This window comes from Parasteatoda tepidariorum, chromosome 5, assembly GCF_982258835.1.
Source record: "Parasteatoda tepidariorum strain Cologne lab strain chromosome 5, Ptep-v5.0, whole genome shotgun sequence".
Classification (NCBI taxonomy): domain Eukaryota; kingdom Metazoa; phylum Arthropoda; class Arachnida; order Araneae; family Theridiidae; genus Parasteatoda; species Parasteatoda tepidariorum.
The window spans coordinates 17,205,732-17,230,905 of record NC_141759.1 but is presented as its reverse complement, the minus strand read 5'-3'; the positions used below and the strand labels follow the sequence as shown (position 1 = coordinate 17,230,905).

The 25,174-nt window shown below is 27.3% G+C and overlaps 1 protein-coding gene across 4 annotated transcripts in view; it reads right to left on the bottom strand.

Moving 5' to 3' along the window:
- Positions 1–4,766: 4,766 nt before the first annotated feature.
- The window catches only part of Oga (O-GlcNAcase), a 40,583-nt gene continuing 20,175 nt past the window's right edge, over positions 4,767–25,174 (bottom strand). Inside the window, exons 10-15 of one of the 4 annotated variants that reach the window (XM_087163463.1) lie at positions 22,967–23,052; positions 19,585–19,689; positions 18,541–18,632; positions 17,289–17,487; positions 13,520–13,682; positions 4,767–5,983 (exon numbers count right to left, since the gene is read on the bottom strand). In XM_087163463.1, the coding sequence (XP_087019589.1) occupies positions 5,847–5,983; positions 13,520–13,682; positions 17,289–17,487; positions 18,541–18,632; positions 19,585–19,689; positions 22,967–23,052 (782 nt within the window). In that variant the 3' untranslated portion in view covers positions 4,767–5,846. The remainder of the gene's footprint in view (positions 5,984–13,519; positions 13,683–17,288; positions 17,488–18,540; positions 18,633–19,584; positions 19,690–22,966; positions 23,053–25,174) is intronic. The other 3 variants (XM_087163466.1, XM_087163464.1, XM_087163465.1) reach the window with 3 other exon arrangements.

Here is a 25,174-nt window from a genome sequence, read left to right as displayed (position 1 = left end):
TATTAAATCAATTGATGTAATAACATAATTGTCATTTAAAGAGTAAATAAGATTGTTTTAAATCTCATGACAATTATTGCTTAGCTGTAAATATGCAATGCAATACAGTAATTATTAACATGTACAAAGCAGGGCATATTATTTTTAACACAATTTATTAAAGTTTGGATTTAATACAATACATTCAGGTCAGATTTAATGCAATACAACAGTTCTGATGTCATACAACATTTTGTAATGAACAGTGAAACAATTTAAACTTTATTTTCATAAGTATTAATTTTTTAAAAAAAATCAGCACAACTTTAATTTCTAATATTCAAATTGTTTAGATTTTAATTTTCTAGTAGGATCAATGATGTTAACTCTATTCTTTAAATTTGCTTATAGGATCCTTATAGCTAAGGGCAGATTTAGATGACATAAGTATTTTTTTAGATCATTTAGGGCACTTTTTATGCACTTTTGTGAACTCAGTAAAAAAATTTTTTTTTTTAAAAGCAATAATTTGATATCTATGTACATATATAAGAGGTTGGGAATAGCTACAGGGGTTGGACAAAATAATGGAAACACTTCTAGGCTAACACATTTTTTGATCTTTCTCAAAAAATACTAAGAGAATCATTTTACAAATTTAGGAATGTTTAGGATATGTGATTTCACATACTTATTAATGAAGCTCAGGAATGTTTAGGATATATGATTTCACATACTTATTAATGAAGCTCAAAGCTTTTAGACGTTTGAGGGACCAACAACAAATTACAAACAGAAAATAGTGCTTTTGAACACCCTATGTCAAAAAATGTAGCCGTAAATTAGTAACTTCTAACAAATATTTTGGTTATTATATGTAATAATTGCAAAAAAGTTTGTAAACCTAGCAAAAATATTTAAGGATATATATATATATTTATAAAAAAAATAAGTTTTTTGTCCTACATTTTTGTTGCTATAACGTTAAAAATAGTCAATAAAAAGAAACAAAATATTTGTCGTAATTTAAAATTAATTGAAAACTGCGCAAGATATGAGTAATTAACGTAATTCTTTTATGCTGCGCATGCATGAGAAAAATTTAAATTTGTTTTCTTAATTTTGAAGTAAATTGTATTTGACAACTAATAAAAAAAAAGTCCTATTACGATATCTTAAAAATTTAGTAAGTTTCAAAAAATTTTCTAACTAGTTTCTGTGCTTTAAAAAAAAAAACTGAAAATGAAAAGAGGTTTTCTAAATTTTATTTCATAATATTAAACAAGATTTATTAAAATGAAAAATGACACCTGCATCATTGGGGATCAGCCCCCATAAAAGTATCTGTTGTTTTGCATGTTTTCTTTCCTCACACAGTTTTTCAGTGCATAAACATTTATTGCAAGGTTTATTTGTTATTTATCTTATGATACAAAATAATATCTATAGAAAACCCCTTATATCATTTTGAGTTTCTTTTAACAAACACTAAAGCAACTTAGAAAATTGCTTAAAACTATTAAGATATTCAAACCGAATTTTTTTTCATCAGTAACCAAATACCAGATTTCTACAAAATGATAGGAAATTTTTTTTTTTTTTTTCTGCACATATGCAGTATAAAACAACTACTTCAATACATATTGCACAATTTCAACAAATGTTTTTTAAATTTTAAAGCAAACATTTTGTAATCAATTTTAAATTGCTCTGAACATTTTATTGAGTATTTTAAAGTTATAGTAAAAAAGCATAATACAAAGAAATTATAATTTTTTTAATAAATTATCCATATTTCCAAAAATATTTAAGTTAGGCTTGTGAAGTTTTGGGCAATCATTGCATATAAGAACCAAAATAATTGTTACAAGTTACAAATTTATTTAAAATTTTTTTGGTATATGATGTTCAAAAACACGATTTTCCATTTGTAATTTATTGTCGGTCTCTTGAACCTCTAAATGCTTTGAATTTTATTGATAAGTGTGAGAAATCAAAAGATCTAAACCCTTTTGAAGTTATATAATTATTCTTGGAATATTTCTTGAGAAACCGAAAAAAATATATTAGTGTAGAAATGTTTCCATTATTTTGATTTGTTTGATTTATTTATTTGATTTATTGAATAGTTTTTGTCTAATTTAGCATTTAACATTTATTCTAACTTTAATCAAAATTTGTATCTCAGCTTTTCTTAACATACATATTTTAATTATGAAGGGTTTTGCTAAAAATCTTGAGTTAAGGAATTTTTTTTTGTCACCAAAAGAGAAGATGAACTTATAGCAAATAATGGAATATTTTAATAATCACATCTTAGCATAAAGGCAATATTAAATACAGTTTCATACAATGGACTTAATGGAACTAAAGAGTATCTATGAACTCAGATTATAATATACTCAAAACTTTCAAATATCAGAAGATTTCAACAAATTCTAATTCACAATAATGCAAAGATAAATCGGACACTACAACGTCACAATACTAATAAATATATTGGCACCTTGCTTATTAGATGTTTCATAAAAGTAAATATCAAAATTTCAACAACTCTCAGATATTTATCTTATCCATAGCTGAGAAATGTGTAGCTGTCTTGTTCAAGTTGGTAGTTAATATCAGGAAAAATAAAAGTTATTTTGCAATGAGCTGAAATATTATGATTAAAGTATACACAATTTATACATTTATATACAAATGTAAGATTTAACATTAAAATTGCAACATTGCTTAGTTCCAGACAAAAAAAAAAAAAGTATATTTTAGAAATTGCTGAATAAGAACCTGATAATATAATCATAAAAGACAGTCAAACCCATTTAACTTTAAAAAAAAGGTTGAAAATTTAAAACTAGTCTATAAAAAATTTATTAATGAGAAATATGAATTAAAAATTGCGAGATTATTAAATATGTATAAGTTTAATATGCTATTTTCAAAATATTTTATAACACTCAGAAAAAAAATAAATTTTCACACATTTCCATGCTTAGTTATCTAGATTTTTGTAAAAGAAGGCATACATTTTATGAATTTTTTAGTTTGCCTTATTCTTATACTTAAAATTTATTGCAAAACACTCATATTTGTTATCAGAGTTGAAAATAACTTTTTTCTTTTTTTTTTATAAAAAATAATTATTACAAGACCGATTTTCTTTGGGGGAAAAATATTGGACTTTCTGGTACCTCAAATTTAAATTAAGCATTTTCTCTGACCCTTGATATTCCCCTAATTTTTACAGATTGATAAATTTCCCTAACTTTTCCCTGTTCTGTGCCTACCCTAAATATTTGAAAACATTTCTGAAAAATTATAATATAATAAACAAAAGTGTATATATATGTATACACACACAATGGAAAGTCCTGCATCTGGAATTGGCAACACTTAAGCAAGTTTGGACAATAGATTCCCAACAAAAACTAAGGTCTGAGTTCAAAACAAGTTTTGTACAATGAAAAAAAAAATATAATGTCAGAGGTTTTAGTAGTTCTATTCCTCACTTTCTGGTGATTAGTGGATTCAATGCATAAATCACCAGAAGCTAGAATTAGAGAACATATGTCAAATGACACTTGGTTCTCTCAAAACAGCAAGTACTTAAAAAAATAAAATTTTTATCTTTCTTCATTTTTTAAGGAAAAGGGGAAGATGTTTGCTCATTTTGATTGTTAAAGAATATCCCAGAAATATACATTTCCGAGAAAGTATTGCCTAATTAATTCTCTTCTTCAATCATATATATTTTGTGTGTTCACTTTTTAAAATAATCAATATGACAACAGGAAAGTCAAGCTCAGCTAAGTATAGTTTTCAAAATAAAAGGATGATATTAGAGAACAATTTCATGCATATATTTAATAACAGTAGCTGCCATTAAAAGAATCAGCTCCCTTTTAACACATTCATTACAAGCCTACTAAATCTATCATTAAAATGTGGTAATCTGTAAAAATAAAATCAAAGTGAGTTTTTGTATTTTAACAACCACTTTAGTTTTAAAATTTTACTGTCAGCTTATTTTAATAAACAATATGTTATTGAAAAGAAATAATTATTCTCAATAATAATTCCTATTTCATTCCATGAGACAGTCTTTTGATGTTTTTATGAATATTCTTTAGCTAATCAAAATCTGAGCTCTATTGACAGCAAAAATCTCAAAATAACATACAGCATATGTCTCGGTACATAAATTGACCAGTTGTATAAGCCAAACTTCTGTTTTTGATTACAAGATAGTAAATTTCTGGTATGTTTGGTGTATAAGTAAGCCGTTCCAAAAGAAAGGATTAAAAAAAAAAAAAGAGAGAGAACATTTTCATTTAATTGTAAAAACTTTTTGAAACCTTTGGATAGGGTGAAGTCATTGAAGAATATTTTTTGAGGTGCTTAGCCGGTGAGGATAAAGTAGAATCCATTGCAGAGTGGAATCTTTATGAAGGCACAGCTTACATCATGGAATCTGACACTGATGATGTTTTGAAAGTTTTCATTGTGCTGTATTTCGCTAAAATAATTTATTCAAAAGTATTTCACCTTTATTTTTAATGCAATTAAAAGTGTTGTTTCTAAAAAAAAACCTTTATGTGCAAAGAAATTATCAGAGAAAATGTAAAATTAACTGTATATATATATATATATATATATATATATATATATATATATATATATATATATATATATATATATATATATATATACAGGGTATCTGCTACAATATACATTTTCAAATCTATGACTAATTCCAAGAATTTTTCATGACTTAAAGAAGTTATTATTTTCCTTGACAAAAACACAACAATAAATTTAAAAAAGCATTATAATAGCATTAATTGAAATGATAAATTTAACCAAAACTATTATACTCTGTATCTTCATAGTTATAGATTTTAAATTAAAAAAAACAGAGTAAAGAAAGAGTTGAAGCAATAAAATAGCATAAAAAAATATAAAAGCAAATTATTTTTTTTTTGTAGAATTATATTCTTAAGACACTTTTCCATAATTTTTAAAAAGCATGATATAAACATTTTATATTTTAATAAAATATGACTGTGAGTAGAGATTTTGTTACAAATTCTGATATTCGGAACACCATGAAATTAGGATGGGGGGGGGATTCCATTTTAAAATTTAGATTTCTCGTAGGACCTAAATCCATGATTTTTTTACAAAAAAAATTAGTTAAAATCATAACATTTCATGACAAATTTTGTTCAAAAATCGAAATCGATGACTTTCTAGGTGCATGGATACCTTGTATATATTAAAAATAGTTTTTTTTATAGGGGTTAATTGATACGAAATTATTCTTATATGTTTCAATCTCTATAGTACCTTAATATTTCGCAATCCACGGATAACCAACTTTATTATCTGTATATAAATTAACCCTCCCGATTTTAGTAAAAATTTAGGTGTTTGAATACAAAGTCAACTTACACACCATGACGTATGGTAAATTGGTGAATAACTATTAATTTATACAAGCTTTATATTAAATGAGTTCGACTGTGGAGATTTACAGCATAAACGACAAATGATTCAATCAACATAAATTAGAAGATAGCAGATCCTTCTCCAATAGCAGCACAGCCACTAAATCAACAGCAAAGATATAAAATATTCATAAACAAGTTTAAAAAATGCACTCATGCTAAAGTTTTGTAGTGAAATAAAATATTTTGGTCCTTCAAAAATACAATATTGTCCTATTCGATATCCAAATAAATTACTTCCTATTTAGGCATTGCTGAAGGATGCGCAGACTTCCTTTCAGATTGTCTTTTGTGTGTGGTTTTTGTAAAATGAAGGCAGTGGAACTTCAACACAGCCATTTCCATAAGTAATGAAAAACCTCAAAACGTTCTTCCCATATAAAAAACATCTTCTACATGGAAACCAGGATGTGCGATTTCTAGGAAACCAAGCTTGGAAAAAAAGTCAACTATATTTTTATCACCAACAGTCACATCTACAAAAACACCATGCGAACCTAAAAAAGAATTTGATAAATGCTAAAATATGACATTCTATAAATAGCAAGCTCTGACAATAAAATAACAAAATACAGAAGTTAAACAAAATAATGTTAAATAATGCTATACCAACTTTATTGAAACAACTTTCTATAAAGTTGTTTTCATAAAGTCAGCTATTGTCACAAAGTTTGTAAATACTTCAATCACGGCTCAAATTTTATTAATATTTCAATGAAGAAAGCCTAGGAAAAAAGTTACATTGCGAAAATATGTTACTTTAAAAAGACCAGATTTATCTGAGCCATTTATTCCGATAAAACGATTTTTTACGATAAATATAATATTATTATAATGTCTCTGTTGTTGTTGTCGTGTCTATGCTACTGAAAAGATTAGAGTCCTCCAAAAGTCTTGATAACAAGGTTTGCAAGTTCTGGAGCCTGATGGCCATGGAGAATTTCGATGGGAGGTGCTCCAAGTTGAAAGAGGGAGCCGATAATGGCCTGGCAGACAAAAACATGGTCTGGAGTTAGTTGCAGATGAGGACAGTACTTGCAGATGGGATAGAATTTTATATGGGTGCATGAGATCTTCATGCCCTTGAAATGTCCAGTACGTAGCCTAGCTATTGTAGAGGAGAGGTTTCTTGGGCAGTTTAGATCGGGGATTGTTGCCTTGCTAAAAAGCTGGTTGTATATCATTCATCTGGCGACAGCATTCGCATCTGCACAGGTGACAGCTCGAGGTTGATCTTCGTCGCGTGCTTTCTTTGCAAGGGCATTTACGCATTTGTTCCCCTCGATTCCAACATGAGCTGGGATCCACTAGAGAGTGCAACGGATATTTAATGAATGAAGAAGGGTATTAAATTCTTGCGTTATTGATGCTTTACCGTTATGTATGGCTTCGAGTGCTGATTTTGAGTCTGAGAAAATCACAATTTCTTTCATTGAGTCATTTAGAGAATGGGAGCGACAATAGGCAAGAGCCTCTTTAATAATGATTAATTCGCTGGTGAAGTTCGAAGCAATTTGGCCAGTGGGTATTTTGAGTTTGACGTCATTTTCTAAGGGGTAAGTGATGGAGATGCCAGCACCACCTCTTATATAATGTCTCTCTAAAATGTATTTATAGAGATTTCATACTATAAGATTATATTTTAGAATAAAAAACAAAAATAAAAAAATTTAATCAAAGTTCGTAAATTGAAAAAATTGGGAAAAATTTAAAATTGGTATTTTGTCATTTAAAGTACGTCACAAAGAAAAAATAAAATGTTAACGATTTTTTCTTGATTTTTTAGGGTGTAAAAAAGAAGAAAATTCATTTAGAAATAGCGTGCACCCCCCCCCCAAATTTTTTTTGGCCGCCTAATTGGCGTTTATTTGTAGAATTGCTCATATTCTCTGTTGATTTCGTAAAAGACACTACTGGGACAAATTTAGCGAATGGGTTGATACGAAAACAATGTCTATGTACAGTCAGCAAAAAAAAAAAAGATATCACCCTGAATAACTTTTGTTATAATGATCGGATTTTCACGATCTAAGTGTCAATCTTAATGGTTCCCGGGGGTGACCTCAAATATGCTAATTAATTAGTGCTAACTATTAATTAAGTTACGAAATCTGACACAAAAACGTACTTTCTCTGAATAAACATGTATTTTTTTTTTACATATTTGGATTCCTAACCTTCAAAATATAGGGGGTAGCCGCAATCTGGGAAATGTGGTCCCCATAGTTTGGTCAGGAGAGCGATCCAAAGTTCGTACCCCTTAATGTTAATTTCGCTTTTTGCGTTTTCAGTCATATTTTCAAAACTAATGAAACAATTCAAAAAAAATTGCACCCACTCATAAAACTCATTTACCCAAAGATAATTTCATGAAAAAAATAATTTTTAATAATTATTAATTATTTTTTATTATTTAATTAAAGTGAGGATGAAAAAATATTGAATTATAAGGTATGAATTTTTTTATACCATAATAATCTACATATTTTTCAATAGAAAAATCTAAAGTTTCAACTGTTTTTATTTATTAGAAGCTGAAAAAAATTAAAATTAATTATTTTTAAAAAAATAATTTGGCGACAATAAAAAAATGATTAAATGGGGCGATTAATATTAAAATGTGATAAACTTGCGAGGAACTTGACTTCGCGCGCGTAGTGTAAAATTTCATTCATATTTTTTTCGCTAATAATCGTTTGCTAATCTTTTTATTTTTATTTCTTTCAAACTATAAAATACGATGTTTCTTTTTAGTCATTTAATAATGTATTTGTAATTTAGTAAAGAAATTATGAATAAAACATTTTGAATAAAAAACACTTTATTCAACGAATGTCTAGTTTTATAAAGGCGTGCTTCTGATAGAATATGATTATGCACCAGATTGTGCTTACTTAATGTGATTATTTTTTAATTTTTGATTTTCTTTTTCAATAACTGATACAATTTCAATAATATACACACGTATGCATAGATTTGGAATAATATATTTATCAATTTCTTGAATATATATTTTATAATTATTAATACGAATGCGTAGTCAACATTTTTAATCATCTTAAAACTTCCCCCGGTGGCTGAGCGGTAGCGCTTCGCCCTGTCGTTCCTCGGGCCGGGCAAGGCTGACTCAGCCTTTCATCCCTTCAGTGGGTCGATAAATAAGTACCAAGCATGATTGGGAACTAAACACTGGGGGTTCCGCGTTCGGCTGACCACCTGACCGGAACATCTGCTCCTGCACCCCAGAGCCCTAGGTCCAGAAAACTGAGATGGGCATAGTAGGCCTTGGCCCTCCATGGGCTGTCGTGCAGCTGAGTTTAGAGTAGAGTTTTTTAAAACTTCTTTACATCTTATATATCGGCTTAATCTTAAAATAAATTTGTAAATTACCTGTCTATGCGTGTTTCGCAGAATTATTTTTCTAACTTTTTTATTGAATTTTAATGCAATTTTTTTAAAAATTCTATTATGAATATTTTTTTCCAATAATATACTATTCAATTGTTTAAGTACTTTAATTTATGTTTTTCTTTAAAATAAAATTACTTTTTAAATTATTGCTAAGTTCTTATTGAAAGAAAACTTAAAATTATTGCCAGCTATCTGAGAATTAAATCTTAAGAAATTAAAAATATTCTACTGATCACACTCAATATCATTCGAAGCAGAACAGCTGACTATTTACTAAAAATACTACTGTTTACGAAAAATGAAGATAAATTATTAATTTAATTTTTTTTATTACTTCTTATTTATTCGAGAAATGAAAAGTAAATGCGTATGTGCGCACAGGGGAAAAATTTAACAGATTGTTTTGTTTTTTAAATGAACAAAAAACTATGGGCATGCAATTTTAATTCAACATTCAAAGTTAATCTTGTGCGCTAACCCTTTTGTCTTAAAAAGTTGAAAATATTTTCTTTAAAAGTTGTTTGTATAATTTCTCAACTTTTGCACAGTTCAAAAAAATATTGCTATATCAGGAAAATGTTCGATATGCCTTGTTTTGTTAAACAACTACTAAAATAAAAAATTGCAAAAAGATTTGAAAAATGTGCTATTTTTAGAATCATCATCTCAAAAATTGTTCTTTTACTCCATTTGACTTTTTTCTTCTTAAATAACTTATAATCATAGTTTTAACACACGTTTTGAAGAAATTATGTATACAAATTTCTCTTAATATTTCGTAATAAAAAAACAAGAATATTAATGATTTATTTATACAGTGAAACCTGCCAAGTTGACCACACTTGTAAGTTTTACACCTGAATAAGTTGACCTCAATTATCAAGAACGGAAATTTTCCTACATAATAAAGAAGCAAAACCTTTGTAACTTGACCACCTGTCTATCTTGTATGTTGACCACTGAAATAAGTTAATTTTGTCTAGGAGTATTATGAAATTCTATTCTAAAACCCTCATAAATTGACCAGAAAAAAAAATTCAGAAAATTTTCTGTCATTTCGCAATGTATGTTAATATTTCACTTGTTTGGTGAAACAGTGTAAAAAGCTAATCTAAACCTTTTTGTGAGTTGACCATCTGGGGAAACTGTAGGGAGTCAGCTTTTGACCATTTCTTTCATTCATTCATTGAAAACAGGTGTGTTAGTTGAAAAGTTGCTCTTCCAGTTGCAATAGTGAGCAAATAGGTTTGTATGCGTAGTAATAACAGAATAAATTTTAAAGTGTTAAAATAATTTTGTTTTGTTAAAGTTTTCAATGTTTTCGTGTTCTGATATTTTAAGAAATTATTTTTATTAAACACTTCACATGCATAACTAACAAAATAATTTTTTTTTAAAAGTTAGTTAAATATTAAAATTATTTCTGTGTAACAAATTGAAGTTCGTTTAGGTTTAAACACATTTCTTGAGATATTCATTTGGCCATTTGCTAAATCAAATTTTTAAGTCAAGTAAAAAAAAAAAATTTTAATGTATAGCAACATGTAGGAAACGAAAAAGTAAACAATGTCCCACCCCTTCTATAAGTTGACCACTTGTCTACGTTGGCCACTAAAACAATGCACATGAAGTGGTCAACTTACCCAAGTTTTACTGTAATTGTTTCATTGAACCAGAGTAGTTAATTGTTTTCGTAATAATCGGCCTTACAACTATTTAACTTAGATTCTTTGGACTAGGCGTCACTTCATGCATGTCTTTCGAGATTGAAATTTCAAAGATAAAATGTAAAAATTACAAGAATGCGAAAGCTGGTTTCAACTAACAAAAAAAAGGGACAAAATCGTTGGCAAAAGAAGTTATCTCATGAAAAGAGTGTCAGAGTTGAAAAATTATTGTAAAAACTGTAACAATTGTTACTCTTGTTTAATTAAGGGTATTATAAACCTAATTTTCGTTTAATCATGTTTTTTTAAAGAACTAACGAAAGGAGTGTGTAAATAACATCAACTCTTTTTACTGCAAACTAAGTTTACTTAATATCATTTGCAAATATTAAGAAGTACAAATTCTTGACTTGCTCCTTAAAATAAAGTTTTATTTTAATCGTAGTTGAAGAAGTACGGATATAGTTAAGGGAGGTATGCGACATTCGGAAAAAAAAGTCGTATGATAGAGATAGTTTTAAACAGAACGAATTAGTTCTTTTAATTGAAATGCTGACAATATCATTACAGCATTTTGGTTAACAAGTGCCATGAAAAAAGGTTCTGTACTTAAGATATGGATTTTAATATATTTTCCTATTTACATACCTCCTTGATCTCCGCACCGTTTTAATATTCTGTAAAGCATAAAATGAAATAATGTTGAATAAAAAAATAGATTTCAAATGAAATATTTTATTTTCCTTAATACAGGGTATCTGTTACATTTTAGATTTTCAAATTCATAACTTTTCATGTCTAATTCCAAGAATTTTCATGATTTAACGAAGTTACTATTTTCTCCGATAAAAACAGAATAATAAATTCAAAAAGCATTATAATCACATTATATAAAATAGGTATAACCAAAACACTGCAGTAAGAACGCACTTTAATACAAAACCCCTCTATTTAAGCTTTTAGCTCAATTTCCGCTTTTGGTTTCATATTTTGTAATGTGGCAATCTTTTTCGAAAATATTTTAAATAATTCTTTAAAAATTTCACGTTCATGTAATAAGTTCATTTGAATTCGCAGCTCGCTTTATAGATTTCGTTTCATGTTTTATTCTGTTTCTTCTTTATACTTAATTTTCTGATTTCGCTTGATATTTTTACTTATTGTGTTCCATTATGTTTGTAATTTTTTTGTAAAATTTTTTTGAGTGCTTCTCAAACTATTGCATTGATATATTTTACTTTGGCTATATTGATACAATAATAGAAAGTACTATTTTTTTGCTGATATAATCGTGTAAGCTGATGAAAAGATTATATCTTTTATTTTCCGGATATTTTTAGAATTTTTTTTCCGGTTTCTTGCTGTTTTATTTTTTATTATTATTTTTCTTCCCCCCTTTTTTATTGTTCCGTAATTTTTCCCAAGTTTTTTCTACATTTTGAACTTATTTACTTATTTTATGAGTTCTATTTACTTGCAGCTTATGCGCAATAAATAAAACTTATTATTTTTCGTAATTTTCTTCGTGTTTTTTTTGTTTTTATTTATTATGATATATATATATATATATATATATATATATATATATATATATATATATATATATATATATATATATATATCAAAATGCTTTTAAAATACCTTATAACATTTATTAAGTTTTACAATTTTATCGAAAATAAATACCGTGATTTCTATAAAATTTTGCGATTATGCATCAGAATAGCTATCTTTTTTCAGGTCCACCTTTGCTTGATCACTTTTTTTTCCTTTCCTAAGAAACTCGAAGTGCGGGGCTAAAGCATTTAACCCTACAACTCTTCATAAATTTATGATAACTTATGAAAATTTGGTTTTAATTCAAAACTGTCATACAAATTACATTAAAACAGCTTTACAAAAATAAATAATGTCAGATAAAAATTCAAAGATTCTATAATCTTGGAGAATCAAAAATAATTTATTAATTTATTTAAATTTCCTTTTTAAAGGAGATTTAAAAAAAAAAAAAAAAAGCCCAGAAAGCAACGTGAAAAATTCCTTTGGTTGCTTAGCAACGAGAAGCACTATCTTTTCCCATCTTGTCATTCATTCAGTTTCTTTATGGTTGTTATAAATTATTTCCCCTTCTATGGCGAGGTAATTTGGCATATTTTTAAACCATCGCCAGATATATAAATCCCTATTGCGACCTAATTTACAACCCATTTTTTTCGAAATTTTGTCTACCCCCCCTATTTTAAGGGTCAGGATTCCAAATATGTAAAAAAAAATACATGTTTATTCAGAGAAAGTACGTTTTTGTGTCAGATTTCGTAACTTAATTAATAGTTAGCACTAATTAATTAGCATATTTGAGGTCACCCCCGGGAACCATTAAGATTGACACTTAGATCGTGAAAATCCGATCATTAGAACAAAAGTTATTCAGGGTGATATCTTTTTTTTTTTTGCGGACTGTACTACATTTTGGATCAGTGTTCCCCCAAACTGCACGGGTTGATACGAAAACAATGTCTATGTACTACATTTTGGATCAGCGCTCCCCAAAACTGCACGGGTTGATATGAAAATAATGTCTATGTACTACATTTTGGATCAGCGTTCCCCAAAACTGCACTTAGTGGATGAATTTATTAACCAGATTTTTTGTTCAAAAAACTTTGGTTTTACCTTCTTTAAAGACATAAATTTCCATCTATCATAATTTTTATTTATTGACTACTAAACACTTAAGAAATTTTTTTTAGTACAAATTTTTTTTTTTTAATTGCACAGGTGTTTCATTCTTTTCTCTTTTCTTTGTGCAGTGTTAATACAGTGCTTTTAAACTGGACATTTTTATAAGGAGGGAAAAAAAAGCTAAGAAGAAAAAATTATTTCCTGAAACATAGAAACTACATGTTCATTAAAAATTGGATTCCAGTTAAAGTGCAATGATGAAATGAAAATTACCATTTGCTTTTAAAGTAGATAGTATACAGGTGAGCATTCTCTTAGGGACACTAGAGTCACTGACTGAGGGTAATATGTTCATTCTCAAGATGGATGGATGATGAAGATAAACAACATCAGGTGGACCATCTTTTTGTTGGTTGTAAAAAGAAGCTATGATCTCCTAAACAGTCAAATGTAAGAATTATTTTAAATGCATCAATCAATGGTGTAATCATTAAAGAATATAATTTATACATACATGATAACTTATTATAATTTTCATGAAGAAATATGTAAACACAGAATTTGGCAGTAATAAATTATCACCACACCACATAGAATGAAATAAATTATCCCCACATACATTAATGTATGGATTACACTTCAAAAAACAATGTATTTATTTCTAATTTTAATATCTTTTTTTTTACTCATAAATAGATCCAAAGCATTGGTATTTTCAGCCCTTTTGTAGTAGCTATGTAATATGCTGATTCATAAAATTTCAATTTTATTATTTTAAGAAATACAGTGAAACCTCCTGTTATGGACACTCCTGCAAAACGGACGCCTCTCAATAAGGACATATTTTTAATTCCCCGGAAATCTTCTATGAATAAACCATTATGTATATTCTCCACAAAACGGACACTCCCGTAACCGGACGCGGACAGTTATTTTGGCAATGAAACGTTATTTTCTATCTCTTCAAACCGGACATTACTTTTTCTAAACTTGAAAAAAAAAAAAAAATATATAAAAATTTTTTTAATTGCTAGGGAAAAAAACTTTTCGCCATTTTTTAAAACATGTAAATTTTTTGCCTTTTCCATAACTAAAAATATTGTTAAGCTATTTCACTACTGATCAATCTTTCTCCTGTCACCTTGCCTTATCGTTGTGAAGAAAGGAGATAAAATGATATTGCTCTCCTGAAATGATTCCGACAGCTGCATCTTTTGATCTGGACCACACAGGTTATGAGACACCTCAAGTTGAAATGACATCTTGCTTTCAATGCTTCTCCCCCATTGAAAATTTCTTTAATTTTCTTAGCAATTTGAAGACTTTATTTAACACAGCTGGGGTAAAAAAGAGAACAGAAATATAATCTTTGATGTGTTCATATAAATGAAATGCTTATTCAGACACTTGATAGATGATCAATTGTGAATAATTAACTCCATAGGTTCTCATTACTTAACTGTGAATCTTGGAAGGTTTACTTTCCAGAAGGTATTAACCATGTTCCCTATCAATGTAAAGGGATGTAAACTTAATAACTGAAACCGAATGAAGACTGAAAGCTCCTATTCGGTATCATACGTCTGACTTGAGTATCTATGCTAATCGGTAAATTATATTCATTTATCTGTAGCTACATCTAGAATTATGTATTTATATCAAACATATATTCTTTTTTATTTTTCCTAAAGTTTAAACAAATATCTTTGTTGATAGTTATTGTAAATTATTTAATTATTTCTACATCTTTGAAAACATTCTAAAAGCAATTAACAGTGTTGAACTTCGTTATTAGGGTACACTTCCCGTAAGCGGACAACTCTCATAAAAGGACAATTTTTTCGGTCCCTTAAAAGTCCGCTTAACGAAAGTTTCACTGTATAAAGATATATTGATTAGACAAATACTTTGAATTATAAAAAGAGCTCCAGGTAATTCTTTTGAATTTAAAATATAAGATTTTAGAAGAAAAGTTATAAGAATAACTACTACAGTGCCTGACCATGCATTGAAGTAACATTCATTCTGGGAGCATTAGATCTTCTAAAGTGGTTGATTTTATAAGCCAGTTAACCCATAATTGAAAAAAAAAAGTGGTTTTAAAATTAAACTTTAAAAATAAAAAAAAAGTTAAATTAATAACTACATTTACATTTTATTTTTAGTATTATAATTTACATTTATCATTTTGATTTATCATTCACAGACAGGTTTTAAAATACTGCCACATTGAAGTTCGGTTAGCAAAAATTGAAATTATAATACTCAACATTACTTGAATGATTATAAAATTTTTTCCCTTTACTACATCGAATGTCAAGGATAAATTAGAAAACATTTTGAATTTATCATAGAACTCAAATCTTTCCATTTCAGCAGGATGTCATTACTTAATTATAATGAAATTATTTAATTATACTGTTAATTATTTAATTAACTTTTATTCAGAACTGAATCATATTGGAACACTTCCTTCTCAGGAGAAAAATTTCAAAATACACACATTTATAAATCAATATTTTAATTACCACAGATAAGATAAATTTCTTTATTACAAATTACCAAAACCAAAATAAATAATGAAATAGGAGGAGTGATTTACAGCCAGGGCTCACGCCAGTATGGCGACATTGTGACAATTGTCGCCAAATGTTCTTAGAATGTTGCTAAAATGATAAGCATGGCGACAAAATTTTACCTTGAAATATGTTTGAAAATTACAAAATAGTAACTAAAAATATTTTTTTTTTTTTTGCATCAAAATCCATGTATTTGAAAGAAAAGTTGTTGTACAAATTTTATTCTATGCATAGGTTAGGTTTCAGTTTAGGATTTTTTTCAAATGGAATAACTGAATGAGCCTGGTTCAAAAAATTTAAATGCAGAAATTTTAAATTTACATGTTGTGCTGTGCTTTGCATTTATGTACTGATAGTGTAATTGCTCACCAATAAAACATAATTTTTGGATCTTTTAAAATTTACTTTATTCAGAATTCTTAATATATTTTGCTAGTTTTCTCAGTTTTCCTCATTTATTTATTTGGTCTCAACATTTTTATCTGTATGTTGAATCTATTTACTAACATTATTTAAAGCTTTTTAAAATTTTAATAAATTCTGATCTTCAATCATTATGGAATAATGAACCAAATTAGTTTTAGAGTGTTATGGATAGCAATTAACCCCTTAACTGCCGCGGGCGTATATATACGTCTCGGCCAGACGATGTGCTAACTGCCGCAGGTGTATATATACGCTTTCCCGAAGTACCATGCTTTGCATTGCGCTGCTATAAATAGAACTACACCCCCTACTTCAGAATGCAGTAAAATGGCCTTGAAAGTGTATGCTTTGCGAATGTATTACTAATTTCGGAGGAGGGGGAATGGGAAAAGGATGTTACGGAAAAGTGATATCGTATTAATCGCTTGTGTGTATTTATTTGAGTAAGGTCGGGTTTTTTTCGCTTTCGTTTCCCGTATGTATTTGGTGCTTTTTATTCTTTCCATCAACGTCTTCAAAGAAAAATGCATCGCAAAAATGTGCTGCTTGTTCAAGAAAAAAAAAAAAAAATCCCGCTATCAGTGCGATGAATGTGATGTTGATTTATGTGTCCAACCATGTTTCAGGATTTATCATACAACAGCTAAGTTTTAACATCTTTTATATTGTATTTTTATCATTTAATTTAAATTTTGTATTTTCTTTCTTTCCTTTTTCTTGTCTTGTAAAAGTAAATTGTTTTTAAATTGCAAAGCGTGCATCATTTTCCCGCACCAAAACACCGTGTAAGAAAGTGCACTTGAGCGAAAAACGCTGGCACTGGGGAGTGAATCACGTAAATTTTACTCGGCAGTTAAGGGGTTAATAAACTTTCGATGAGTACCATATCATGAATTATGCAAGTGTAAATTTTTTCCTTTAGTTTGTCTGCCACATTAACCACAAATTTTCACTAGTGAGAACCTTATTTATAACAGTTAAGTAACTCATAAAAAAGATAAACTCTTAGTTTCCAAAAAAAATTTCTCTTTTCATACCTCTGCCGGAGTAAGCATCTCTCCATTTTCCTTTTTAGGAGATGGATATTTTGTTTGTAAAGTAGGAATCCAGGCAGTCTCACATTTCTGTTTGAGCTGTCGTGCATCTAAAGCTGCCAAAGCATAACCACATATACCAGTTTCATCTTCCACAACAAAACAATATTCAGGACTTAAGCATAAGAAGTGGCCCACTAACCTAAGGAAAATTCAAAATTAGTTAGGATAATATCCATGCTTTAAAAGTCCCCTTTCAACAGAAAAGAAATTTAACCTACTAAAAACAAGTTAGATTAAAAATCCTTGGAATTTTTATTTATTTATTTTTTTTGAATATTTTTTGTTTTATTTTGAACTGAATGACCAAATTTTAAATTTAACAATATTATTATAATTTAGATTTAATTATGATCGAGGAATGTCTGACTTTATTACCACTGTATAAGTCGATTTACACAATGGGATAACTTGTTATTTCAAATTAGAGCTTTGAAAAACCCCTTTATTGTATAGTTTAAATTACTATTAATTCCTCTAAAATTTGTTATATGTTTCTTTTTAACTCAATTTTCGTTCCCCGATTTCATAAAGAAATATTTCAACTCCATTAAATATTCAATTTTATTTACTTAGAATAATTGATTTTCAAAGAAAGATAATAAATATGTAGAGTTAAAAAAATTGCACATCTAGGAAATGCTTTAGTGAGTTATCTCACAACAAAAGCAAGAGAATAGAATTGTGAGAAACAAAGCAATAGAAAAAGTATGATTTGCATTTACAGTTCATTTTTAGAGGCTCTGATACCCGATGGTCAAGATACTCAGTAGACACGTACTTCATATTAATGATAACAAACTTGTTCAGGAAATAAAGTCATAGAATCAGGTCATATTGCTCCCATCATGCTGATTGCGCCTAGCCTCAACATCCATGATAACAAATAACTGTTACAAGACTGCTTCACTTTTTATTTTATAATTAAAATTCTAAACAGCTCCCTCTTTATTCATTATATATTTTTTATTCTGCATACTTCATCTTGTTATATCGTACAGCATAAATATGGCTATATTATGGAACACAAAGATTTTCAAGGTAGATAGTTTGAAAAAGAAAAATTAAATGGATTAAGTATATGAGATATAGTTGAATATGTATTTAACTTGCATTAAAAACAAAGAAATATAAAAGAATTAATAGCTTCAAACGCATAGTAAATATAGAATAGATTAAATAATTAAACACATACTTATCTCCTATTAAATCAGGATATTCAGGAAAGACTTCACTTCCATCTAAGCCATCATCACAAGTTTTTCTGCATACATCATAAACTTGAGACTAAATAAAAAATAAAAAAACTTTTTAGCACAGAATCAGAAAAACCAAAAACACTGTGTAATTCCCATATCTAGAACTAAATAGATTATGATGAAAACTAAAAAAATAAATTGTTCAGGATAAGACCTCAACAAAAGAGGATCAATTGTTTTAAAATAAATCCTGTAATTGTAGTTATAACTCCTGGATATAACTACAAAAGGAGGTCAGGGCAGGGCCCAACATGGGCTATCAAGAAATTGTGGTGAAAAAAGATCAAAACACGTAATTCAATAGATAAATAAGTAATAAATAATAACATCATAAATGAAAAGAATGGCAGCAGAGATATTTAGGTAAAAACTAAATGATAAATCGGTAGCATTACAAAAGAAGAAAAAATAGTTTCCCAGTTCAATTTATTATTAATATAAAAAAAGAAAAATAGTTGAAAAACATTTCATTTTCCTAGAACAGTCCTAAAGTTCATTTTTTTTTTTTTAGAAATCAATAGTATTAATTTTTTAAGTATCAATAAAAACTAATCAATAATTTAGTTTTCAAGTTTAAAATTATAATATGGTTTTTAAAAATATAACAATTAAGTTTTAATAAAACTGCAAGAGATCTTAATCAAATTATGATAATAATCAATAATTGAATAAAAAAACTAACTTTTTATTCTAAAATAATTTCAACTAGAAGTTAAACAATAAAAATTACATTTCTCAAATTAAAAAAAAACAAACAATATATAACTAGACTACTATAACTGGATGGTTATAGTAATTAACTGGAAAATTAGACAGAAAATTTAAAATCAGATTGTGTAAGAAACTTAAGATCAAAACTTATGTAGATTAAGAAAATATTAAAACAAAAATTTCAAACTTTTAAAAGGCAAGAAGATTAATATGTGTTCAACAATGTGTTAAAAAATTATTTCTTATATATATATTTATATTTAATTTACCTCATCTGTCAACAAGTAAGGACGGATAGTATAAATTCTGTTGTTTGGAGTTTCAGGTGACTTATACAGAAACAAATCATTCACACTTTCCAGGGGTAACAAATGCTGAAAAAGAAATTCAATTACTACTGAACCAATTTTAAAACTGATATTTATTATTTTTCAAAGCAATTCATCTCATGCTTCACACAAAAACAATTAATTGCACTTAGACTTTCTAAGACTTTACACGATCATGATAAAATAACTACTTTCTGCCAAAAAACTCTTTTCTTGATTATATAAGCCACCATAAAAACAATTTATACATAATTTCAAATATATTCAATATTGAGTGGCTTATTATATATTTTAAATTATAAATACTTAAGGGGACATGGGACCTTGAAATCATAAAATTTTCAAAAAAAATTTTTTTTGTTAAAAATATAAAGATAGTCAGCCTGAATCACGTGTTGTTCAAATTTTTTCGATACGATGATTTTTTATGATTTTATAGCTATTTTTCTGAAAAGTGGGCGTGGCACTTTTGACGTTCCATAAGCTGTCTGTTTGTTTACATTGTAGTTATCAAGCTTATTTTGATTTTTTTTATGTTCAAATCTATATTTCTATAAAATATTTTTTAATTAGTATAGCATATAAATTAATTAATTAATATAGCATTAATAAATTAATTAATTAATATAGTATTAATAAATTAATTAATTAATATAAAGCATTAGTATATAAATTTTCTAGCATGTTATCGAAATTCTGCAATATGCTTTTCCTATGTCAAAGTCAATAATTTTTTTATTTATCTGGTATCAAATATATTATTTGTTTTATTAAAAATTACAGAGAATAATGTTTTTAGTGTAATTTTTATGCACACAAAAATAATCTTTTTTCTTTGTTTCAAGGTTACATATGACATATTGATATGATGCATAACGAACAATATTTTTATGTAAAAATCGTTTGTATTGGTAAAAATTTAGCATTTATTATATTAAGAATACACCGGAAGTTCTTTTTAAATTTTAAGCATGATATTATAGCTATTACAGTGAGTTTTAGTTAATTTACACAAAAAAAGTAGTTTTTCTCCGTTAACTTTTTTTGCATAATTTACATCTATAATTTGTCCCTTGTGTCTGAATAATTGAAAATTTTGCCTGAAAATTTTTCATATGCTTCATATGACTGTTATAAAGACAATGTAGCATTGTTTTCACGAAATATTAATTATACAGTTTTTTATACAACTTTAACTGTAGGAGGAAATGAAAATTTTCGAAAAAAAAGCGTCGGAACTAAAAAAAATTTTTTTTCTCAAAACCTTTTGAAGTGAAACAATAACTGATGCTAGAGAGTCTTTATATCATCATTATCTATCTATAGAAAAAATTTTAAATTATTTGGATGAAATTTCAGACACAAGGGACAATTTTTGTATTTTTTAAAATTTTCATATTTTATTAAATTTTTAAAAAAATTTTTGACCAAAATTGTTTTTACTTGGCCTATTTCCTAAAATATGCTAAAAAATAAATAAATTATGTTCATAATAGTAAAATTAAATTAAAAAACAAGTTTTCATAACTTTTCATTTGAAAGGTCCCGTGTCCCCTTAATTTAGTTAAGCAAAAAAAAGAAAAAATTCAAAATTATAATTAATTTAACTATAATTTAAAAAGGTTATCGAGTGTATTTTATTTTAGATTTAAATAAAAGTTATTTATAAAGCTAAAAAAAGCAAAAGCAAAAAAAGTTAGGCAAAAAAAAATAATAAAAATTTCAAAATTATAATTAATTTAACTATAATTTAAAAAGGTTATCGTGAGTATTTTTTTTAAAGATTTAAATAAAAGTTATTCATAAAATCATATTCAACAAAACGTTAATAAAATTAATATTATTGATTGGATAGACAGAGATCTGTCACTTTCGAATTGCAGGCTCAGAGGTTAAAATAATTATTTTAATTGCATTTATTAATAGGCTGCATTTTTGTTGACAAGCATGTAGCAAATTGCTTCTTAAAATAATTAAATGCTATTTACAGAAAAACAAGGTAGCAAAAACTGTTAGTAACCTTTATTGTCTTAGGCTAGAGACTGAATGGTCTGCTTGTGCCAATTGTTTTTTAGCATTTATTCTTTTTTCCTGCCATTTCTGTATGGTTTTTCAAATTTTAGTATTTCAATATGACACTATTACGATATTAGAATTGGTCCTTTTTGATGTGCTCAGTTTATAATGATCATGCTACAAATCATTTTTATTTTAGATAATTTTTTTGCCACTTCTATATGATTTTCCAAATGACTTACTCGTAATTATGACTCAAGGATTTCAAATTTTAGTTACTACTGGCTGACAGATGAACAATTTGCAACGGTTACATTATAAATTCACATTGTTGTATAGTTTTATCTAATTGTTTTCGCACCAGATATATATTATTTGGTCGGAGTAACCACTTTATGTTGTAAAATTCTTGTTTTATCAAATGTATTAAATTCAGTGCATAATTTTAATATAATACAATAGTAAAAAGCAGTTTAAACTTTCATAATGAATAAGCATTTAAATTATTTGTTCAATAACCATTTTATATTGCAATTCATCGCACAATAATAACTTTGTTGCATTTGTCACTAGTATAAAACCTGGCTTTGCTACTAGCATTTTTTAGCAATAGCAAACTCAGCTGCTGATTTTGAGAAATGAAATCCTACCTTGTTTATTAATATCAGTTAAAAAAAAATCATAAATTGCATTCTAACTTTGTAGTCACTTGATGAACTAGACAATTGTTATCAAACAACTTTATAGGTAATTTTTTTCAAGGAAATGTAAGTTTAGCAGTCTCTCTAGTTGGAAAAGCAAAACTTTATTATAACGTGATAGTTTTCTAAAAGCTCTTTTTAAGCGACCACTTCCTAGTCAATTCCTGCCTCAGTATTAAGAATTTTTTTACTGTTCCATAATAATAAAACAGAATAAATCATTTGCTGTTGTTATAATACAATTTACCGAAACATGAATTCAGAACCTAATATAAGCCTGAAAAACTGTGAGCCATTTTCCTAATTGCTGAATTTCTTTGCTCCACCCCATAGCCTTTCAAACAATCCATTAAAGATTTTCAAATATTCCATTAAAGATTGTTTTTTTCCTATCAAGAGGTAAGCATCCTAAAATTTCAAACTTCATTCATATTTTACCTAAACCAAAACTTTTAAAACAACTTTCAGATTTTTATTCTATATTCCAAATTCCTATTTGTTCCATAGAAAAAAAGATATATATATTATATATATATATATATATATATATATATTATTTACAGCTGTAGTAGATAAATTATAAGAAAAAAAGTTTTGAAACTCACTTGAAGTTCAGAAGTAAGGCCTCCAAGGAATGACCAGGGTTCCTGATCGCCACTCATGAATGCTTCTTTATAACCTTTAGAAAACCCTGTTAGTCACAAAGCATAATATCACTACGCCAAATACAGTGCATGAAACACCAAAATATATACACCAATACAATCTAAACTTTATTTTTGTAAAAGTCAATTTTTAAAAAGCACAAAATGAAATCTTGTGCAAGCAAAGATTCACAGATATAAGAATTATTTAAATTTTTTTTTAATTCCTTATGCCATACCAACTCTCTAAAAAAAAAAAATTCTTTTACATTATATATAACACAAATAACTTCATATGATAATTGTTTATATATTTGAATACCACAAATATACCAGTTTATTCCAGAATTGTGTAAAATCATATGAATTTCTTTCATTTATTTATTTTTCAAAAATTATTATTACACAATTTTAACAATGTACAAATTTTACTTCATAAAAATATTTCTAAAAAGTTATAGAAACTGAAACAAAGGCCATGATTTTGACAGGAATTTCAACCAAAATTAATACAATAAATGGGGAAATATTAAGCTATGAGAAATTTGTGCAGTCTTGGTTAGTTTGCAGTTATTGATGCAATACCCAGTTATGGATACAGTGCTCAGCATCATTCGTAAAGGAAAAATTTGATGGCAAAAAAAAGAAATTAAGAAAAAAAAAATCAAAATTTTTTCCAAAATATTTTTTTTTGCGACAAGAAACTTTGCTAGCACAAGAGCATACACTTATATTTAAAAATAAGACAAAGTTATATTTAATAAAAATTATCAACCAATAATAACAACGTAGACAATTTCAAATACATTAGTATGCATTTGCAAAATGTAATCGAAGTTAAGATCAAATCGAAATTTAGGAGCTGGCAGTCTTGAGTAAACTTATTGGTGTGATTCCTAAAATGTTCGCAATGGAGAAATTAAGCAAATTAGTATATCCATTGACTTATTCTATAGGAAAGAAAAGTTCACATTATAAAACCATGGCTTTACTGATATTACAGAAAAAAAAACTTCATACCTTAGAACAATTACACTGATTTTATAACTTAATTTGTTTACGGGGTTGGAATTATTGCTATTCCTAATAATTGCAATCTATTCATTCAATTTCCAAGAAAAACAAAAAGGAAGAACCACAAATTAAGTTTTATATTTTACAACAAAATAGCTTTACAAAAGAAAAAAAAATTTACGTACAATAATGTTGAATAATTTAAATTAAATGAAAAAGAAAAAAAAAAAACAATTCAATATTTCTATATATAACAGGGTTGCCACAGAAAAAAAATGAACAAAATAGTTGCTTTTAGTAGCCTAAAGCACGAAAAGCTGCCTAAATGAAAACAAAAATTTATCAAAAATATAACTATAAAATTATTAAACGACTTAACTGTCATATACCAGGATTCATTTAGTCAAGTTGGAGGCAAATATGTTAATTCTTATATAAACGTTAGTGTTATAGCACTAAATTTTTATAAAAAAATTTGTATATTTGCAGAAAATTAAATACTTTTAATAATTAGAATTCATCCGAAAAAATACTTTTTAATTAAAAAAACATAATTTTTCTAAAAAATTCCCCCATTTAACAATAATTGATTCAGCAAATGTATATATATAAAAACATATATTGTAAAAAGTTATTTCTTTAACTCAGAATTTCCGCATAGTAAATATTGAATAGAAAATTCTTTTCTTTTTAAAATCATGCAGAATTTTGTAACTATAATAGTGGAAAAGGCGACTGAGAAACAAAAAAGCCTTACAGTGGGATCTGGGCAAATTGAGTGAATTAAAAAGTGATGACTCAAATTTGCAAGTCGAAATTTTTTATTTTTTAAGAAAAAAAAAATTCATTGTGTTCAGAAGCTTTCGCAGGTTGCAAGTTTTCAACTCAATTATGCTAAAAAACAGCGCTAGGAGTACAGAAAAGTCTCTCAATAGTCTTCTTTTCCTGAAAATGTTTGCATTTTTAGGCAAAAAAAAAGTTGCCATAGTCGCTGCATGCCGAAAATAGTCACATTTTAGTCACCAGTTGCAGACCTGATATACATGTATATGAAGTTAAAGAGAAAAAGTTTGTTCAACTGTTAAAAGAACCAATATTTTTACTGAATTTTAAATTGCTTAATTAGCAGCTATTATAAATTACACCGTACTAAAT